This window comes from Penaeus vannamei, chromosome 1 (assembly GCF_042767895.1).
Source record: "Penaeus vannamei isolate JL-2024 chromosome 1, ASM4276789v1, whole genome shotgun sequence".
Taxonomy (NCBI): Eukaryota; Metazoa; Arthropoda; class Malacostraca; order Decapoda; family Penaeidae; genus Penaeus; species Penaeus vannamei.
Genome location: NC_091549.1, coordinates 8,450,867 through 8,472,914, shown reverse-complemented (window position 1 = coordinate 8,472,914; position 22,048 = coordinate 8,450,867). Strand labels below are relative to the sequence as shown.

The following is a 22,048-nucleotide window of genomic DNA, read 5'->3' as shown; positions in this document are numbered from 1 at the left end:
ATCTGAGAGACTTGGAACACGTATGTGGACCAGTATCTGGGCATCAGTTAGGTTAGGTGTGTGGCTTATAGGCATGGTATATACGAACACTTATGCCTGGTTTGGCAGATGGTTTGCATTTGTTGCCATTTGACTGGTGTCTGTTATCTCTTTTGGGAGTGATTGTGAGTTCCCACAGGTATGGCTGGGTGCTGAAGGTGAATGAAGATCAATAGGAGAGCTGGGAAGGCTCCCTGTCAGTAAAGGACTGGGCAGTCCTTGTATTGCTGCTGATGCTGTTGTATTCAGTTGGAGTATCGAGGGACGCTGATCTCGGCCTGGACACTGGAGCTTAAGTACTGTTAAGCTGTGCTAGCTATGTGGGAGATGAGGGGAGCCTGTGGTCCAATGAGCAAGCCATAGGGTGTCTGTGTCTTCCAATTAGGTTGTGGCTTGAGTCATCTAGAAGCAGCTGATGGTGAGATGCGAGGACAAGGCTGTGAACCTGTGTGACACAACCTGGCAATTATGTGGAGTGGCAGGTTATGGGATTGTGCTGCTAAACTGGTATCAAGACTTCTTGCCATCTCTTTTTCTTCTGACTTGTTTTTCTGTTTTAACATTTTCTTAGAGCAACATGGTATTAAAATTTTTCTTGATCAGACACCATATTATCCATCTAGATGATATGTTATTTGCTATTTTGGTAATTTTTCACAATACTATCAAATAACAATCACAACGATTTTGGTATTAATGTATTCCTCTCATCCTTTAGTACACATGTATGTAGGAATTATGCCAGGTACCCCCCCAGACCCCCACATTCTTGGCCCCAATAGCAGGGGTAGGCATGAAAGGTACCAGGGAAACTGCAGCAAAAATTAACAATGATATAATATAATGAAAATACCTCACTATACTGCTGAATTCACCTTACTACCACCACCAACCCATGCATATTCACAGAAGGATGACGGCAGTTCTTTGCATTACATGTACGCCCACCAGAGACAGTGTACCCAACTCCGTGGTTACAAAATTTATTCCTCATTCTAATGAGTCAAAATGTGCACTTCAGGCGAGTCCTTTCTGTCACCCTGACTTTCGCTCATGATGCCAAGTTCGTGTCATTCAGCCTGTGGCCATCTTGCTTGATGATGGCATGTTCACATCGCGTTACCCTCGACCCAGATTTTTCCTTGACGGGACTGTAATGTCATCTGGATTGTAGGGGTTAAAGGCTTTGCCCCTGCACCCCTCTTGGTCAATGTATTGCCCAACCAGGGGCTCTGCCTCTGAATCCCCTCCCAGTCGCTATATTGTCCTACTGGGAGCTACACCAGAAACCCCCATCCAACTGCCAATGACTGCATTTAACCACTAGCCGCCAGGTAGCATGTACGTACATGTCATGGCTGTTGTGGACCGAAAAATGGAGTTTGTCTCCGATAGTAGCGGCTTCATTTATATGGTAAAGATTTAAGGGGACTGTCCCGGTAAATGACCACCTTTCCCTATTCATTTCATAATTTTGAAAAATAAGTTGAAGATAACTCATTGATTCTTTTTGCATAATATAGAGCATAGAATTGCACTACGTCTCATATATAACTTTGGCCTCGCACCCCCATAAGGGGGGGGACGCCCCTCAAAAAGAAAAAAAAAATGCCTTTTTTTCTTCTCTTCTTCGTTACGTAATGGGGATCACAGTTTTTTCCTGAATAATACACAAAAAATTCATGTGTTAGATCTATCCTAGCCTAAGGCCGTGTAAATAGCCGATTTTTGAATTTCCTTTTTTTTTTCGGTGGGGGACTGGTTGACATGGTGTACTATATTTGGTTTTGCTTTTTCAGGATTAAAAAATTTATTTTTTCGATTAAGGTCAAAATTGAAATATCACCTATTTATACAGCCTCAGGGCTCAGAGGCTGTAGTGAAAGCAACAAACTGCATTTGAATTGCATTAAAATTGATATCCCCATAATGTAGCGAAGGTAAAGTAAACAAAGACCAGAGATATGGCCTATTATATTTTGGCACCTTGCCAAAGTTCGTTATCTCTGATTTCTGCATATTTTTGTAGGCAGTGCCTACATTATCATGCGTGGCCTTTCCAGATTATTTGTTACAGGTACTCCACTGTGTCTGGATGACATGTACAGCCCAGGAAACTGTTTTGTTACTCTTCATTGTAAAGATTTTGTAGGTATCTGTTTTCATTCTCCAGAACCCCACACTCATCCTCTCCCTGATATAATTTATTTACTCTGATGACAGAGTCAATGATGATGTTTTGTTGACCTGGACCATAGTCACAATACTCCATGCTGTCTGATATTCCATTATAGTTTCTGTGGCAGTATATTTTTGGGGAAACTCATGTGGGGCAGGAACTAAATGTAGTACAACAACAAAGTACAAACTGTTTGAAATGTGCTTGGGTATTTGTTTGTGTGTTAGTAAGTAATTTACTTTTTGGAAGATAAAGTTATATTCTTACCAGAGGTTGGAATGATGTGTTAATATCCTCAGATCATTAATTTGCCATCCTCTTGCTCGGCTAGATTAGTTTGGTTTGTTGAGTCTGGTTGGCTGTAAAAGTAACCTCTACTGGAGTGAGAGTTACTGATGGCAATTTGCGCAGAATATTTGCAGCTTAAGTAACTAACAGATGTCTGACTGCTGTGTAAGTCACTTGGGAATCATATCACTGTCTGTTATCTGACCACTTGATGAAACAATATGAGGAGGTCAGATAGATGCTTTGAACGGCTTACTAAATGATTTGAGTTGTTATAGGAGACATTATTGTTATTCTTGTATTCTACTTGATGTGGGCTTTGTTACTTTGCTGATTTTCCATTTGATGAATTATATTATGATCAGAGTATTTTTGAATAGTTGAAAGATAAGCTGATTTTCCAATTTAGCTAGATACTGTATTTAAGGAATACTCATTATATTTTTTTCAGATGACAGATGTAGAAGGAGACAAATTTGAAATTGATATTCATTATAAGATTTTTTAAACTTGAAATAAATGTAAACATGTTTTGTTCTAGATGTCGTCGGGTGAAGATCGAACACACCATTGGCTGTTGACCAGCCCAGGACCTGGGGAGGGTATAGTAGAGGATGATCCCATGGCACAGGAGCCTTCATCTGGTGACCAGCTGCAGGCATCTGGTGATGCACTAGATGATCCTCTTGCCCCAAGTAGTAGTGATGCCCCTGGTAAGTTATATGTTCTGTAATTTGTTTTATAACACTTGAAGTTATGAATTTGTTAGCTTAGTCTTTTATACCATACTTCCTCCAACTTGTCTCCAACTGAAAGTTTTCAGTTTCACTAGGCAAATTTTATTCATTTCCCAAACCAAGAAATGTATAACTTCATTATTATAGATCAAATGCAAATGTAAAGTTGAGCACTAAAGCTAAAAAAGTTATTACAGGTAGTGCCTGTAAATTAGAAAAAATGAAAGAAAAGATGATGAAATTATAATTTTTGTTTTGCAAAGGGTTAATGGAGGAATGGGGAAGAGAAAGGATGGGACTTAGGCTAGAATTACTTTTTAAACCATGTTTCAGTCACGTCAAAAAGAGGTGGTTGTGGCAAAAAGAAACATGACAGACAGTTCCATATTTATTTGTTGCTGCTGAATACACTCTAACAAAAAACTTGTAGGGAAACTATCCATTAATTTTTCATTGTTGGTGTATGGTGATACCACAGTTATGTTAAATAGGCCTCAGAGGTTTAGGGTATAGTCAAGGTTTGAGATGGTAAAAGTACTTTTATTTTCTTATTTATTAATTGTAGAAGAAGAGAGTATCCCTTTCTTCACACTATTTACTTACTGGTGTTTTTAATTTTCTTCTTCAAAGTTACTCTTTTCCATTTGCAGATGAGGGGATTGTATCTTCACCAGTTAATAGTCTTGACTTAGACCGGGATTCACCAATGGGTGGAGGGTTAGATGATGAGGAAGATGGTGGTCCACCTAGCATAGAAACTCAGCCTCCCGACCATGTTGATGACCTGGAAGTATCGGGTATAACCTCTACGTGGATAAGGTATTTAACTAAATTCATTGAGTGATTGCTTTATTTGATTTTATTTACTTTTCATATTTTAGGGATATTTCTTCTGAATCCAGTGAGGAATGAATTTTGTCCTTTAGGTGATGCTGAAAACATAACTACTTAATTTGTTAGGTAATTTCCTACTAGATTTTAGAGATACCCCAGATGATATATTCTATTTTTTGCTTTATCAAACCAAAATACACTGTTGTTGAACTTGGTAACATTTGGTTATAATATATTCTCTCTCAACAGCACCGGTGGCAGTCACTATGGGAACTCGCATCCAGGGCTAGGTTACTCTATCCTCAATAGTGACCTTCCTGATACTGCTGATTCTACAGGGCTAGGGGAAATGCCGGGCCTAGAGCCAGGTGACTTTGGGGTTGGACCAGTGTATGGTCCTCAGCTGCCTGGGCCCTTCAACAGTCCTGTACATGAGTCATCATCAGTAGCATATGGTGATGTTGCTGGTAATAATATTTACAGTGTTGTTTTGTATGTTCCTGTGTATTAATGGTCAAGTGTAAATCTGTACATGTCTGTGTTTGTTTGTTGGTTTAGTTGTCTGTAGGTAAATTTTTTGTTTTATATGAAAAGGGTTGTTTATATTATGTATTTCAATGTTGTTACATTATTACAATAGTATTTATATTTATAATTTATGAAAAAAGAGAAACTAGATTTTGTTGCCATTCATTAAAGCTAAAAAGGAATGTTATCAGCTCTGTGAGACGAAAAATGTTCTTTGTTACGTAAATCTATATATTACAATTATCCTTTGTTGATCTAAAGGTGGATAAATTGATAGATTACCTTTGAACTATGGAAAATAAGAGGAAATAATAGAAATAATAATATGCAGGCACATCCTCATATATATATTTTTTTCTAGATGAGAATGCGGTGGGAGGAATATGTGGACTGCGTAATTTAGGAAATACATGTTTTATGGCGGCAGGGATACAGTGCCTGGTGAACACTCCTCCCATTGCTCAGGTAAGTTTTTGTAAACCATTGGTTAATGAACATGGCATGAAATACAGCCCATGTTCATTATAAGTTTAGTTTATTGATTGTTTACACATAGATGGTCCCACAAATAGTCACCAAGGAGTCTTATTATTTGTCATACTAATATAACCTGCCTATCCATTTATTTGAATTTCTTGGGTGTGCGGCATATAAGGCCAGCCACATGATCCCCCATGTGCTGTATCAAGACTTCTGGCCTCGCCATTGCAATGTTATTATCTCTTTTCCTGCATATGGATTATTTGCTCTTTTTCTATTTTCCAATGTCTATACTTTTTTATCTCTTTTTTTGCAAAAATGTTTTGCTCTTTTGCAATTTTTCAAGGTGTGTAATTGTCATATGGAAAGAGTGTCCTCCCTGGATGTGGTGCTGTTCCAGTCACAGCGTGCAGATAATGCATTCTAACCTTGTTTATTGGTAGAAATAATGCAAGAGCCCTTTCCTAAATGCCCACCGAGTTTAATCTTTTTGCAAAAGTTTTTTTCATGATGGTATATTCTCCTCACCTATTCAAATATTTTCATGATGTAATGGCCACTTTGATCCAGTGGGTTAATAGTATTAGAAAAATAAAGAAAAAGGAAAAAATCTCTGGAATTGAACAAATACAGAAATTAAGTCAATCACATAGGGCTACTAATTTGCTTAACCCACTAACGACACTTGAAAAAATAAACATTGCCGGGCGTCCTGCCAGTGTGACGCTGTATCGGGGCTCGCACTCTGAAGCAGTAGCAGGCCGCGGCGGGTGGGCAGAGTCTGGGGCAGCCCTACCTGCCGATTTTGTAGCCGCCCGGAATCTTTTATTTTCGGCTTCAAAATATACCGGTGTTAATGGGTTAAAAAAATCAATAGCGAGAAAGTGATCTGAAATTTGGAAATTTTTCTTTGCTTTTGATATTATTTTTTAGTCATGAAGGTAATGCTGCCAAGGAGTCAATAAGTAAACCCTTGTTCAAGTAAGAGATACATAGGGATATTAATTGACTCCTTGGTGACTAAGCATTTGTTGAGCCATATCTGTATAAACACATTTAATAAACTAAAATTATAATGGATAAGGTATGTAATCATACCGTCATTGTCCGATGGGTTCAGGGAGGCAGGCACATTTTTTATGAGAAACACAAGCAAGCAATGGTTTAGTTCGGCTTGCTTCGTCTTTCTGGGGAGTAGATACAGTTAAGAGGAAATCTTTACCTGTCTTTGTGTGGCATTAACTGAAGATGAGTAAGTAAAAGAAGAAAAAAAGTATAAAAGATTACAAATATCTAGGATACAGAAAGGGAATGATATCTGCTATTAATAACCTAGATAGTTCTTTGAAATTGATAATTGAGAATGGAAATAACAAAGGCAGATTTAAATGATTTGGTTTGGTTGTATTATATGCAAAAAATCTGGTTTGTATTTAAAAGTTAATGCAAGTTTCTTACTCTGTGCATTTCAGTACTTCTTCAGACACCACCATGATAACCTAAATACAAAGGACTCTTTAGCTGGTCAGTTCTCACAGTTGACAAATAAGATCTGGTGTGGTAAATACTCCTCGCTCAGACCTGCAGACTTTAAAGATGCATTTGGACAGCAGTGGAGAGATTTCCGTGATTACAGACAGGTAAAGTATTGCGCATACAAATTTTATGAAAGGAAAAGTAGTAAAGATTTTTGATTTACTTATTCTCATACTGTTTTTAACGTCTGTGTTTTTTGGAAAACATAGAGTAATTTTCCTTTTTTCTTCACAGCATGATTGTCAAGAGTTTGTCACTCTCCTCCTGGAAGCTTTACGGAAACAGATGTGTGTAACCGATGATGGAGGAGGTGGTACTGAAATTGAGGATGAGGAGAAAAATGAAGCAAAGGGACAACTGGCCAATATTGATAACAGTGGGATGGCCAGCAGCAGTAGCAGTAGTAGCAGCAGTAACAGCAACAGCAACAGCAGAAGCAGCAGTAGTAGTACCAGTAGTAGTAACCGACCAAGTGGAAGCAGGGGTAGCCATTCATACTCCTCCCCCTCCTCTCCTCAGTCACCTCATTGTCCAACTTCACCACAGTCCCCGCACTGTCCAACATCACCTCAGTCACTTCATTCACTCAAACAGCCTCTGGAGCTCCGTAGTGATCCCCAAGAGGTAAGATGATGGCTGCTATTTGTACCCTAACACCTTTTGAGGAGGACTTTGTCATTCTAGGCTTTTGTTTACAAGTATTTAGTTCTAGGATAAGTGCAGTGATTTAATAGGCTTTACTTGTTTCTGTTAATGACTGCAAACCATTTATGCAGCAGAAATTTTAGAAATGATCTGTTACTTGGTTACCTTCATTTCCTTTCGAATTAATTTTTGTTTTAATTGTCACATCAGGTTAAGATGGTGCAAATATTTTTTTTATGATTATATACAACTGCATTAACCTTTTCAGGAAGCAGTAGGCTTAGACAGTGGTGCTGCCTCTCCAAAGAGTAGTGTATCCAGCAGTTCAGTGGATGCACACCTTGTTAACCTGAGACTACAACCTATACCTGAAGAAGTCCGTGCTTTAATTCCTTCACGCATGAATGCATCCTGTGATGACTTGTCCCTTGCTGGTACCACAAGGTAATGCAAGTTACATTTTTTTCATATCAAAATAAATAAGAATGTGTTTTCTTATCTGTGTTGATATATTTGACAAGAAATGACTATGTACTGACTGATTGTAAGCTATTTAGATGAAGGGTTATACTTATGAGAATGATAAAAAAAAAGTATCAATTCCATTTTGCTTAGAATAATTTTTTTAGGATAAAGAAAGGAAAGAAAGGGTTATTAGAATGGTAATTATTCTCTTCCAGTTGTCATGATGCAGAGAGCGTTGCCTCTGATATGTCTGACCCAGCAGAAGTTGGTGGAAGCAGCAGTGTGAGGCGTTACAATCAGCTGGGTGCGACAGATGTGTGTGATAGTTCTGACTGTGATAGTAGCACTGCTCATAATCTGGTGCCAGCCCATCGCCTCCAAACACTGCACTGTGATAGCTCTTCTGCCTTGGAGAAGAACCAACTCAATGATTCTCAAGGTATGGAGAAGAACCAGTGTTCGGAAGCATCCAGGCTAGAGGAAAATGAACGGAACAACCTTGGATCTCCACCTGAGTCACATCTATCTCTGGTCAAACTAGAGGACATCATGAAAGAGACTAAAACATCAAATGTTAATGTATTGGTGAAGGATAACCCTGCAAATAATGAACTTTTATTTGACTCGGAGAAATATGCCAAATATGATAAGTCCAGATTGAAAAATAGCTTGGATAATTTGAACAAGTCTGGAGTAAAAAGGGTGAAAGAAGTAAACCTTCTGCACGATAAAAGAGGGTACCAACCAATGGATGTAGAAGGAGAATATGACGATGATCTAGAAGATGGGCAAGAGCTTGCAATCAATAAACGTATGCGTCTAGATGAAAAGAATATTCAGTACGAGTTGGAGAGATATCAAGTTTCATCGGCTGAGCAAAGTGTTGATAGTTCAGCCTCTACCTCTGGTGTTGACACTCAGGTAGCCCCAGCACCTTCAATTTCTTCACACGAACAGCGTCAGGCAGACTTGACTTGGCGATCTTTTGTGGGTGATGCAAAGAGTGCTGTGGTGGACACCTTCTATGGACAATTTAAGAGCTCGGTATGTATTACAGTGTTTTTGCAATATTAGTGTGAAGAAAGTACAGTGTAGATTCTCATAATACATTCACAGCAAAGAAATTCCCCACATTGAAGTGTTGACATAAGTGAATCAAGTAAGTGTAAATGATAGAGATGTCTCAAAGTGGGCCAATTGCGTATTGGATTTATTAGTATTATGGAAAGGCATAACTCTTCAATATTAAATCAGTTTTGTTTAATATTTAATCTGTTTACACCTTTACTTGGAAAGAAAGTGTTTCTTTTATTATATTTTTAATATCATTGCTTGATTTAAGTTCAGGATTAATGGTTTGTGATGGAGTTCACACCATCAGTATGTTTAAACTTATGTTTAGCCAAGAAGAGAGTGCATGTATTACTATTTCTTTGGTATGGCTTGTAAGTTATGGGAAGTAGAATTTATTGGTAATATTTATGAATGGCACTGTTTCCCTGTGTAGTTATGAGTAGTTGGTCACCTAATCTGCTGTTAATTTTTTTACACCTTGTAAATATGGATCCACTTGTATACTCTGACTTGCATCTTATATTTTATAACTTACAGCTCTGCTTACTAATAAACCTGTGATAAATAAGGCTGAGTATTTTTTTTTGTAAATTTGTAGATGGGCATTCTTTAGTGTGTGTCACTCCACACCTTGCAGTAATTTGTGTGGGATGTCATCATTGGTTATCCATCATCAGTGATCATTGTTATGATGTGAATTTAGTCTCCTGTTGCTAATGGGTTAGAATTAGGACTTGCAGATAATATTCCTCATTGTTTTATGAGATGAAGTGCCATTTCAGCCATGATCTTTTTTCATTATTGAGTAGTTGATCTGTCTATTATGTTTCTGCACTGACTTGGTAAGTGTTATATTGGCTTAGCCATTTTTTATGGCAGCAGTTTTGATGGATATTTTGATATTTTTCTTAAAATCTTCAATGTAGTCATGATTTTAGTGCATAATTTTCTTTTATTATATCATAAATACAGAATTCTTTGTTATGGACCTAAGATTAGAAGAAATAGGCTTTGTATTTTCTCTTTTGTTTATGATAATAAATTTAGAGCAAACTCTGCAAACATGTTTTCCCTCTTCATGTGGCAAAATAACAAATTTGGTATGTAGTACTAAGATTAAATTTTTACTACCTAATGGTCAGAAAAGCTTATAATGTAGTTGTTATTGATAATCAAAATAATTACTATTTAAAACCTACTTTCTTCTAGCTGGTATGTTCTGTGTGTGGGCATACATCAGTGAAATATGACCCTTTTGGAACCCTCTCTGTGCCTCTACCATATGCTAATCAGATCCAGATTTGTAAGTATTGTTTCATTAGAATAATAGTTTGCAATTTGCAGTTCTTCTTAGATGTGATTGATTCATGTCTTAATATTTATAGAAAGATGAAATTCAAATCTGTATTCTTTTGTTTGGATATTTGTGTGCAACATGAATTTTGTGTATGTTATTTATATTTTCTGTATGTAAAAGTTGGTGACTGTAGTAAGATGTATTATACTAAATCATGTTCTCATTACTGGTGTTGTGATAAGATATGTATTTAAATGTAACTGAATTATTTAATTGATGGTAGGTAGTTTGGTAAAAACTGTATTGTGCGAGTCTTTTTTAAAGCATATTTAGAATGTCCATTGATGCACAAAATTGTCAAAAGGATTATGTGTAATGTTTTCATGATTTTTTTTTTTTTTCCCCCTTTGTTTCTTCAATTTGTCTTGAAGTAGGTAATTTAAGTGAAACATTCACATAAAATACAGTGCTGTGGGTAATTTATGTATCCATTTGATCAGAATTTTGGTTATTCAATTGGAATATGATTTTTTTCTTAAATATATATCATACCTTCAACAGTAAGTTTGAATCTTTCTTTCCAAAAATTATAAATTGAGTAACTTAGTTCATTGTCTTTCCTTATGAATTCCAGCTGTGACATACGAACCATATGAAGGTAGCATTCCGACTCGTTACCTTATCACCCTCTGCAAGGTGTCTTATGTCAGTGACCTTAAGGCAGCCTTGTGTAAGATGGTTGGCTTGAACACTGCAGAAAACCTTGTTACTGCGGAGGTATTTGACAATCATATTGCTCGGATTGTGGTAAGTGCTCATTGAATTTGCAGTGTAGAAAGGTGAAGCTAGGTTGAGCATTACTGAAATTAATTCTTACATTGAATATTGTTAGCTTTTGTGATTGACATACTTACTGCTTAATCAACATATCCTGTGGTTTTAAGTAATTTTAATAATATGCAATTTGTTTTTTATATAGGAGGACAGTTACATGACCAAATTCTTGAATTACAACCTACGAAGTATTTATGGCTTCCTATTAGCACCGCCTCCCCCCAGTGCAGATGAGGAAGAAGAAATGCAATCTGCTGAAGATGCAAAATCTGAGGTTAAATTCTATATATTATTTACTTATATATTTGTATATTTATTTTGATGGAACACACTGTATTTTATTTTATGGGTAACATATGAATTTCTGTCATATCCTGTCAATTTTATTGGAAGCTTTGGATTTAATTTGACTTGAAAAAAAAAGAAAAGAAAAATTATTGATGAAGAGCCCCTTTGCTAGAAGACTAACAAGAAAATTTGCAAAGTTTAATGTTATTGTTTGATGGGTAATGTAGTAAGAGGTGCTGCAAACAGAATGTCAAGGGATGTGCCTCCAGAAATTAATTTGAAAGAAATAGAATTACAGTGTTTGTGCCAAAATTTGTTCAACAGTGTCTCACATGAAATGTCACTACAGGATAACGGTGATGCAGAGAAGGAATCGGAGAGTCAGGGATGCTCCAGTGGCAGTACGGGTACTAATGGAGCCAGTGGAGGTGCCAGTGGAGGTGCCAGTGGAAGCGGAAGCAATCTTTGGCGGCCGTGCAACATTTGCCTTGAGGAGATGTGTCAGACAGAACTCAGAACTCATCACACTTGCGAGGATTGTTTGCTGTGTGACGGTTGCATTGAGGTAAAGCAGTGAATTATTGTTAAAGAAGTATATTTAGATAGTGTAAGTAAATCCTTGAAATGATAATTGAGTGAATTTGGATACCAAAATATGACTGGTTCTCTGCTAAAGATACAGATAACCAAGATGATTCAAACTGAATGAGAGGAAAGTTAGGTTTTATCAAAAAATAGACATTCATTCATTTTGTTTCTGACACTTAGCTTAATATTTATCTTCATACACTGGAAAGTATAGAGTAAGATATATTTTAAAGATTTTTTTGGAAATTGCAGATGTCATGTAAACATCATGGTGGAGAGAGTCTGCCTTGTCCTGTATGTCAGACATCCTTATCTCCTTCTGATCTCATACCTGTGGAGAAGAGAAAGATGGAAAAACCAAAGGCTAGGTAACTGAACTATGTGTTGTGATGTTTATTAAGTTCTTACCCCTTGTATTGAAGCACGCAGGTGAATGTACAAGGCTCACTGGAGCAATATGCCCAGTAGAAGGTGGTAGATTATTGTTGCACATTATGTATTTTTTCTATTGATTCCAAAAATGCGTATTTATAGTCTTGTGTATTTTGAAATGGATTATATGAGTGATTATTTAGTGCTCCACTGTTTGATATATTCTTCAGATTGTAAGACAGTGTGTTCATTAAGGGTTAACCCATTGAATGGCATTTATTTTTGCCATGATGAACTGTGCCCAAATCTTAGGTGGCAAGTATTTATTCTAGGCACAGTTTTTTGCTTGTTTGGCCCAGAATGCTTTGGCTAAAAATGTAGGCTAAGAATCTCTTTCAAGCCTAATTTTTCTGGAAAATTGTGTATGGTTTAGTAAGTATTCAAAGTGAATTAGTTATGGTGTTTATTTTTTGTGTGGATATCAAAACAAGTTATAGGTAGTCCAAGATCCACTTGTAAAAAGTGGAGGCATACTATAGCAAAAAGTTTCTCTATGGTATACTTTGTCATCAAATTATCTAGATGATGTTTTAACACATGTTTCTATTGATAATATCAGTTAAAGTAATGATTTTATTTTACTGTTATTGGCTACTTCCTTCCATTCAGTCAGAGATGGAGGACTTTTATGGAAAGAAAAATGTTTTTTTATAGTTGATTCATGATATTGAAGTTTTGCTTTGGTATAGCAATTGAGTTGAGTGCCTTTCCAGTTGGTTTTATTCAGTTATTTTACTGCAAATAGGAATTATTGTTATTAATGCACTAATTCTGTGATGTACTATTCCATCTAGCAATATTACAATATCAAATATTCTTGATAGATAGGATAGTTACTGGATGTAATGTACATTTGGTAGCAGTGTCTTTATTGCTTTCCAGATTATTACGGGTACCCTTAGTTTTTCGGATGGACCAGGAGAGTGACAACAATAACAAGCGGTGCATGCAGTTGTTGGGTCATCCGAGTTTACTTGCCTTGCCTTCTCGGTTGCGCCCTGCTACTCTAACGCGTACTTTAGCACCCAGAATACCAGCTGGAACGCAGTATTCCTTGTTGTTTGTTGATGGGCGGGTAAGTGGTAATGTGAATATAAATAGGTGTCCCATAGAAATTACCAGTTAGCCCACAGTTTACTTTTTGTTAAGTGGGTGTACATATACTTCTTATTTCTTTTCCAGAAATAGTTTATTTTTGGTATTTCTGCATTATTTTAAAGTATTTTATTTATATTTAGTATGTTGAGCTACAATGTCTAATATTTCTGAATTGGAAAATTTATAAGATGCTTATGTGTTCAATAAATCTATACTCATATTATGATGGAATCTGAACTTTCCAGCAATGTTTAATGTCTTTGAAGAGGATTTTCAGTATAATCAATATTCCAGGGTTACAACTGCTCTCGGTGCCTATTCTCATCACACTGCCGTGGTTGTGAGGTGTTAGATGGTCCAGAAGTGGTTCTGCAGGCAGGAGACACATTATGTGTACGGTTCACAAGCCTCACACCAGAACAGTGTCATGCTCTTGCGGCAACCACGGATCATCCCTCTTTGAATGATATGAGGCAGAACGATCCATTAACCTTATATGATTGTCTAAGAGCATTTACTCAAAGGTAGTAAAATGGTTATTGTTGGTAATTGTTTGGTTGTGATTATTGTCAGAAGATAATTTGTTTCATGAATATAATTAGTATTTTTTTTTGTTTTACTCTGATATCTAACATAACTTTTTTTTACAGTGAAACCCTTGAAGAAACAGATTCATGGTTTTGTCCTAAGTGTGAGCGCAAGCAGCAGGCGACAAAGACAATATCTGTGTGGCGATACCCTCCCTACCTCATAATACACTTAGAAAGGTGAGGAAATCATTCAAGTGTTAGCTGATAGTCATGGAGAAATTTGAAGGATGTTCTTACTTCCATATACTTCAGAAAGTAATGGTATTGCATATCAGTTCTCTTAACATTTTTTTGTTCATAATAATCAAAATTTTCTATACCTACAGGCATGCCAGTTACAGTACTTTTTCTTTTCTTTTTTTAAATTAAAGAGTTTTGTGATAGTTTAAATGTATCAAGTCTTTGTGGACTGGTACCTTGGTAAAGGATTTTATGATTTAAAGAATATATCTCAGAGTATCTTTAAGTAAATGGCTATGAAATTATATAAAATATGTGTTAAGAGTTGTTGTCTAGTCCTTAAGCTTGTATGCTATTCCTTGAATCTTTCCAAAGATAGATGTTAAAAAAGAAAAGAGGGATTAATGGTTATTAATATGTATATATATCTTAATGTGAAGTTTAATTTTGATCCATTATACTCGATAATAACTGATGTCTGAATATCCACCACTGTGGCTTTTTGCTTAAAAAAAAGAAGATAGATCTGTGTATACACAATAGTAAAGCCTCTCAAAAATGGGTGGGCTATTTTATTTATTTTTATTATTATTATTATTATTATTATTAATTTTTATTTTTTATTTATTTTTTATTTATTTTTATTTATTTATTTTTTTTGCTGTTGGTGGAAGGAAGGGAATATTTGGAAATAGTTCTGGTACTGTTTAGCAATTTTCTTCCGTACATTTACCCCAAACCCACTTCCTTTCCCTACCCCCTTGCACTTCTTTGTCTTCATGAGTCAGTCGTCAGAACCCTCTTGTCTCCTTGAACCAGTTGTATGACCTCTTTTCTTTTTGTGAATGAAGATTGTGTAGAAGTGTAGAAGTAGAAGTATTACAATAATTGGCATATACACCCAAAAAGCCCTCCTTTCCCCTATTTCCTAGTATCCCGTGGTGCCTCTGAACTAATTATATGAGTGCCTCTTAATGGTGAAAATGCCACTGTGAATAAACATAGTAGGTTAGAAATAACAATTCTCATGGTTTATATAAGGCTTTCTCTTTACTAAATAATGACAGTGATAATGAAATAACATATACCTTCGACCCCTCCAACAATATTATTCATCAGGCTTTATGAAATTGGCCGCTCTGCCAGGTGTGTGGCGTGTAGGACCGGCGCACACAAACACTCATATACGGTGATAAGACTCGTGTCTTTTGTTTGCAAAGTTATTTTTTGCCATCTTCCTTTTATGTCTTTTGATTTGCTTTAACCAAATGGTAATAGACTGTTTACTTTGCACAGACTCCATATCATCTCTCTATATAGTAAATAAAGTGGGGCAAGAAAAAAAGTCATATTTTGTTATTTGTCATATATATATATATATTTTTTTTTTATATTCACTTTTTCTGTTATACAACCTGCACCCTGGTCAAAGCATCCAGGAATACAATACTGAGCATGGAAATGGCATCCCCCCTGGAGCCAGCACTCTTCCAGTCAGGGTTATGGACATTGCATTTCCACACTTGTGTATAGATGGGAATAATGCAAAAGCCGTTTTGTAAATGCTAAATGAGTCCTAAGAGGCTTTTGCTCTCATGGCAAGCCTTTTCCGTCACCCTGGCCTTTGCTCATTATAGCAAGTTTGCTTACCCGGCCCATGGCCGTTTTGTTCCATGGTGGCATGTTCACGTCACCCAGCTCTCTAGCTAAATTTTTTCATGACATGTTGTTCACATCACCTTGATTGAAGGGGTTGATATTTTTCTGTCGTTTTTCATTTCATACATATTTAGATACATGTTATATTTCTCACACTCTCTCCCTCTTTCCTGTTCATCTCCTGTATGTCGCCCTCACTCTCCCTGTCCCCCTTCCCTTTTTCTCTCCATTTTATGATGCTCTTTAAGTGAGTGGGCTTGATGGCAAGGTTGCTGAAATGCCTCTTTTAGAATTTAAAAGCTATTGAGATATTTTTTTTACTTATTTTGGGGTATATTTATTGATTACATTTTTTCTCTGCTGTACATTCAGATTTCTGTTCCATGGTACAATGAGCACCAAGTTAGATGACAAAGTCATCTTCCCGCTTGATGGGCTTGATGTTTCTGACTTTGTGTCCAGAGAAACGAGCACCAGCCAACTGTACAATCTGTATGCTTGTGTCTGCCATGTGGGAGGTAAGTTGCATATTAATCTTAAAAAAAAAGAAAGAAAGAATAAAAATCTGAGCTTACTAGCTAGCTCTGTGTAGGTATTTATTTGGAATCATAGTTTTCTAAAGAGAATATAATATTCAGTGTGAATATTCATGTGTAGATATATCTAGAAGAGGGATGATATGAAAGAATCTTTCTGGAAATCAATTAAAACTAAAAATAGGTGAGATAAGTATGACTAGTAATTGACTTCATAGTGATGAAGTACTTGTGAAGCATCTGTTTGTAAATGCAATTAGTGAATTAAAATTACAGTGGACATGGCATGTAATGATGTCACCCACATCCATCAGGCTAACAAAGATTTTACTTTCATATTTTATTCTTTAGTAACCGTATGTGAATTGTTAAAAATTTGATGTACAATGCTGATGTGGAAAGTTGTGCAATGTATGTTGTATATTTGCATTGCAGTTGCACAAGCAGGTCACTACACAGCTTTTGCTCGTAGTCCGGTAACAGGAGAATGGCATTACTTTAATGATGACTCGGTAACACGGCAGAAGCCTCGGGAGGAGGAGTACTCGACTGCATACCTTCTTTTCTATCATAGACAAGGTTAGTTAAATAACTTGTATTTTGTCACTCTTATCTAGGGAGAGTTAATTTATTGACCTTATGCTGACAAATACCTTTTATCATGAACATATCTTTAACCCAGAATATGAAAATAAGGGTCATTCTTCAACATTAATGTATGATACAGATTTAAGATACTTTTAAAAATAAATTTAAGAATTTAGTGTGGGCTATGGGGACCCTAAAATGAACTTTGAAGTGGTTTACTAGGTTACATAAACATGAATATACATGTAACTTTGTAGTGTTAACACAGTTTTATAGTAACATATTACCCATACACAAACAAATGAAGTAGAATATCAGTTTTACAAGATAAAATTCAACTGAAGTGATTTCAATTTTCAGGCACAAAATTTGACCTTAGCCTACCCAAGAAATTTGCCTTCGTAGACAATGGTGTGCCCAAGAATGTTGCTGACTGTGATGACCAGGAGGCAGCGTGTAGCAGTGGTACCAACAACAAAATTGAAGTTGACATGTATGATCCTCAATGTAACTAGAATATTAATCTGTGAGCTGAATTTTTAAAGAATATTATTTATTTTCTGTTGTATAGTTATCTTTTTTTATAACTTGAGGGATATTGCTATTAGAATGTAGAAATAATAAAATATTTCATTTGGACGAAATTCATGTCAGTAACTTCCAGCTGTCCCACTTTTTCCTCTGTCTATTTTAGCTTTATTTTTTTCCCCCACCCAATATTCTTTGGGAAATCCCATTACTTTCTGGCAAAGAGCCAGTAGACAGTATGGATAATTTACTGATAAAACATTCCGAAATTGACTTAAATGTAAAAATGAGAGGACACCATGATAGTTCCAGAATGCTCTCCTGTTTACAAGTATGGGAATGTGTCACTACATGTGTGAAAATGTGATTGCGCAAGGTAATTACATTCACACTACAACCTGGGAAGTAGTGACCATTTTTTCTACATCACAGTATCATACCATACATAAATGATTTGTTGATGTGGACATTTGGGGCATAAGTCTGCTAGAAGCTGAAGTGACTGGTTTGTATGAAATGGGTATTATCAATGCATTGTATTCAGATCAGATGCACATTTCGTATGTTTTGTATCTGGATTTGGATTAAATGGTTTATCAGGAAGTACTTCAGATTGACCTCTTTCTTAATTTTTTTTTCTTTTAATATATCACAATAGCTGTGGATCTTTTAGCCAGTGATAAGAATCTCTAAACTGATTGGTGCATTTGCTCTCAACTTTCATGCACAGTATATTAGTAGGTCTGTTTCTCCTCTGTGATACTGACTGAGTAATAAACTAACTTGGCAAGTTGACATTCAGGAAGTCGTATGATTTCAAAATGATGCTGATGTAAGATTGATGCACATATCCTTATAAAGGCACCCAAGCCCTGATAGTTGTCGTCCTGAGTCTACTTTGTTGTGCTATGATTTCCATTATAAAGTGGGAATTACAATACACAGGGAACCTACCATCAAACTGATGACCAGCCTTGAAATAAGATTATGATTCCAGTTGGAATATATTCATTGTGCTTACATCTTCATAATCTCCTAAGTTATTTGCTCTTACAGTTGGTCTTGTAAATGTGTGTGTGTGTGTGTGTGTGTGTGTGTGTACACTTTAGTGTGTATGTGCATGTATGTGTAATATGTCTAATTACCTTTGTTTTGAAGGAATAAGATACAAGGTTTTGTGTAAAGGCAATGTTTGAAGAAATTAAATTCAAGCCTTTTTGAAAATGAATATTTAAAAAAAATTGTAACAGCTGCACTTTTGAGCTTTCTTTATACAAAATAGATTTCTTTTTATACATTTTCAATATGAAGAAATAGCTAGGCTCTGGATTTTAATTTTCATAAGTGATATTTTATATGAAGACTTAGTGGAGAGTGGTGCAGTTGGATAGAATTTTTTTGGTTGGTTACAAGAAGCCTTTTCACACGAAAGGTCATGAGGTTTGCTATTAGTGGAACACTTATGTAAGTATTTGATGTGCTTTTCCTGGTGTGAAAGTTTGCTTAGTTTTGTATTATTATAAATGTGATAAAGATCTTGATCACTGTGCAATACAAATATGCTATTTGTTAATGAGTGGTGTTAACCTTAATTAGTAACTGTGTAAGAGATTTCTGTAAATATGGAGATTGTTATTTTTTGCAATATGTCATCATGGATTTCTTTTAACATCCCTGCCACCGTTTCCATAGTTTTATCTTTTCTTCGTCAAGAATTACTTAGTGAAATAAATTTGTGATTTCTCTTGTTTGTATTATATATATCAGAAATTCAGACAAAATTTGGGTGGAACTTTTGGTCATAAATGTGATGTCTTTGATAGAAAGAATCCATAAGCTTAAGTAAAAAAAAAAAACAAAATACATTATGAAGTAGTACCTGGGCTGTATTGTGATCTCAACTTCAGAGGAAGACCCAGGCAGGAATCTGCTTTCTTGGGTTAAGGTGTGACTGTTTTTCATATCTTCTAGAGAAAAAAGCACTAATGTGTGTGATATAAGGACCTCTCTGATTACTTGGTAGAATTTTTGGTAAAGGTGACGTGGCCTTAGCCTCTCTTGTGCACTTGAATATATGTTGCACGAACAACTCAGGGAACTTTGGCCCCTCCCCCCCCTCTTCCCCTACAGTTCAGTCTGCTGTCTCCCTCCATCTTTGATACTTTCCTGTTACTGCCTTTAACTTTTGCTTCATATTACAGTTAGTATGTAATTTTTTCGTTTGTCTTCTGAACTCTCCAGTTTTTCTGTCTTTTTTTCAGTTTTGAGAATAACCCACCCATTAAGTACTTTTGAAGTTTAGGTTTCTTGTATTTGCATTCTCAGTTCAAGGGTAATATGAGCAGTCCATATTGCCCATGATGAAATAATCTGCTTTATCTTCTGCTCAGTCCCTGATTGCATCTCCTAACCTTCACAACACTAAAAGCAATAATCAGTGAATGAAGTATGACAAGGCCTAGGTGCCTCACTACAATACCAATTCACATTTTGCATTGTGTTGATGGAGTGTTCAGTTTATATACCTGTTGGGTCTGTTATTTAAGACTTGTATAATCCTTTCAATATGTGAGAAAGCAAAATGTTTTCTCCGTCTCACTTGGTATCATGGTGTTTCAAAAACTTGCCAGGAAATGGTGTTCCACTGACGGACAGTCAGTGGCTAAAATGCTAAAAACAGAGATAGAAAAAAGAAAAAAAAAAAATGAAACACAGATGTCACTTGTACTGCGAGTCCATGTATATTTTATGTTTTAACAGCTGATGGCAAACATTTCCAGGGTAGATGTTAGTGTACGAGTCTTTTGTACTTAACTGCATAAAGTTTGTGTTCAAAAATTATTTACTGGACTAGTTACCAATTATTACACAGCATTTTCTTATAGTATGTGAGGGAAAGTAAATGACTCATTCCCTTAAATACACATTTATATCTAGAAGGTAGTTTGGTTTTCCCTAAATGTGTGTTTATTTTACATATTTGTAGAGATCTAGTTGATATCTAGACAAAGAAGAAAAAAAATGAATTTGTGGTGGAAAAAATTAAGCAAATTTACCTTTGCCACAGCTTTTGATTAGAAAAATTTTGGATTTTTCTTCCTAGACAGTACATGCATGTATTGCTTCTAATGCTATATGCTAAATGTTCATTTTAGAGATGGAGAAAAGTTTGCCTGCAGCATTTCATAAAATATTGATATAATCTTTGTCAGATGTGATCTTCATGTATAATAATTTGAACTATAGTAAAGAATTGACAGTTTTCCTGGTTCAGTATGAAATTATATTTATCAAGGAAAGAATAGTTGACAAATTACTTTTTTGTATATGTAAGTATTATTTGATGCTGCAAATTAAGAAATGGGAAAATGCAAATAGCCTCGTTTTCCAGAAGGAATTACATCCAAGGTGTTATTTGTAGTAAGGCCAAATATGATAAAATAATATCAGACAAAGGCACAGAGTGCATTAGATGGAGCCTTTATTTGCAATTATAAACATCAGTGGGAATCAGAACATCCACGAGGATATTTCTGGAAGAAAATGAGCTACTTTCATGTGGGAACAGATGCTGTATTGCAAAATGCACAGTTTTTAAATTAATGACAATGAGGTACCTTAAACCAAGTTTCTATTTATTCAGGATATGACATGATACTTTTACTATAAGCAATGCATATTATAAAGTGAGCAGTAACCTTTACTGTGAGTAGCATGTAATGCTTATTAACTATACAAGTTTGTATTCATATTAGAACTTGAATAACCATCCACTCGATCGATGAAACACAGTTGGTCAACAGAGGTTTACCTAGAATATACTATTGTAAATAATGTTTTAAATGATTTTGTATTCATGCAAAGAGAATCATCAAATCAAACTTGCTTAGGGGGCATACTGCAATGAATCATGAGAAAATCCATATTTTTCATGGAAATGCTTTGCTTTTGAATTCGTTCCCAGATAACCTGTTGAACTTTATTAATAACGATAATTGCAATTTTGGTGATAAATGCCAGTGGCACATATGATAAGATTATAAAGAAAAAAAGGTGCCTCAATGAAAAAACTACATATTAAAGCACTGCACATAATACGGCTATAGGTACAGTTTTTCATTCGTATTAGAATCTCCCTGTAAGGTATGAAAATATTAACTTCAAATTTTGAAGGCCTTGTCATCCATATTTTAATTATATATTAGCTGTAGCCTTTAACGATTGCTATTAATATGCAGCAATTGGCTAAACAACTACTTGGCAGCTAATATATTAGGGTTAGTAATAATCGGATATTAAATGTATCAGTGAGGGCGAGAAGACCTTTTCTAGTGAAGAAAAGAGAAAACCGCGGACTATGGATACTGGATCATGAGATCGAGCTATAATATTAAATGAGGACATTATAGATGGGTTGGATATCTAAACGTCTACTCATATGAAAATGGAATAAAGACGGAAAAGAACCTTATACTATTAAAAATAATGTAGCCATATTTCTTACATCTTTAATTTCATATGATTATTGTCTATCTTATTTTCATCCCACGCGGAGGTGAGATGAAACATGTTTTTATGTGCTATTGCACGTAAAACAGCTCTAAGTTTTTGGTTTAGTTTCTGAT

At 35.6% G+C, this 22,048-nt stretch overlaps 1 protein-coding gene across 1 annotated transcript in view; it reads left to right on the top strand.

The window, feature by feature from the left end:
- The window catches only part of LOC113802616 (uncharacterized), a 22,179-nt gene extending 1,817 nt beyond the window's left edge, over nt 1-20,362 (top strand). The window contains exons 2-20 of the mRNA XM_027353224.2: nt 3,048-3,219; nt 3,894-4,062; nt 4,327-4,544; nt 4,967-5,070; nt 6,558-6,725; nt 6,856-7,245; nt 7,535-7,710; nt 7,947-8,775; nt 10,015-10,108; nt 10,737-10,909; nt 11,082-11,210; nt 11,574-11,789; nt 12,065-12,180; nt 13,127-13,319; nt 13,637-13,866; nt 13,993-14,109; nt 16,144-16,289; nt 16,743-16,886; nt 17,256-20,362. Of these exons, the coding sequence (XP_027209025.1) occupies nt 3,048-3,219; nt 3,894-4,062; nt 4,327-4,544; nt 4,967-5,070; nt 6,558-6,725; nt 6,856-7,245; nt 7,535-7,710; nt 7,947-8,775; nt 10,015-10,108; nt 10,737-10,909; nt 11,082-11,210; nt 11,574-11,789; nt 12,065-12,180; nt 13,127-13,319; nt 13,637-13,866; nt 13,993-14,109; nt 16,144-16,289; nt 16,743-16,886; nt 17,256-17,410 (3,939 nt within the window). The 3' untranslated portion in view covers nt 17,411-20,362. The remainder of the gene's footprint in view (nt 1-3,047; nt 3,220-3,893; nt 4,063-4,326; nt 4,545-4,966; nt 5,071-6,557; nt 6,726-6,855; nt 7,246-7,534; nt 7,711-7,946; nt 8,776-10,014; nt 10,109-10,736; nt 10,910-11,081; nt 11,211-11,573; nt 11,790-12,064; nt 12,181-13,126; nt 13,320-13,636; nt 13,867-13,992; nt 14,110-16,143; nt 16,290-16,742; nt 16,887-17,255) is intronic.
- The last annotated feature ends 1,686 nt before the right edge of the window (nt 20,363-22,048 follow it).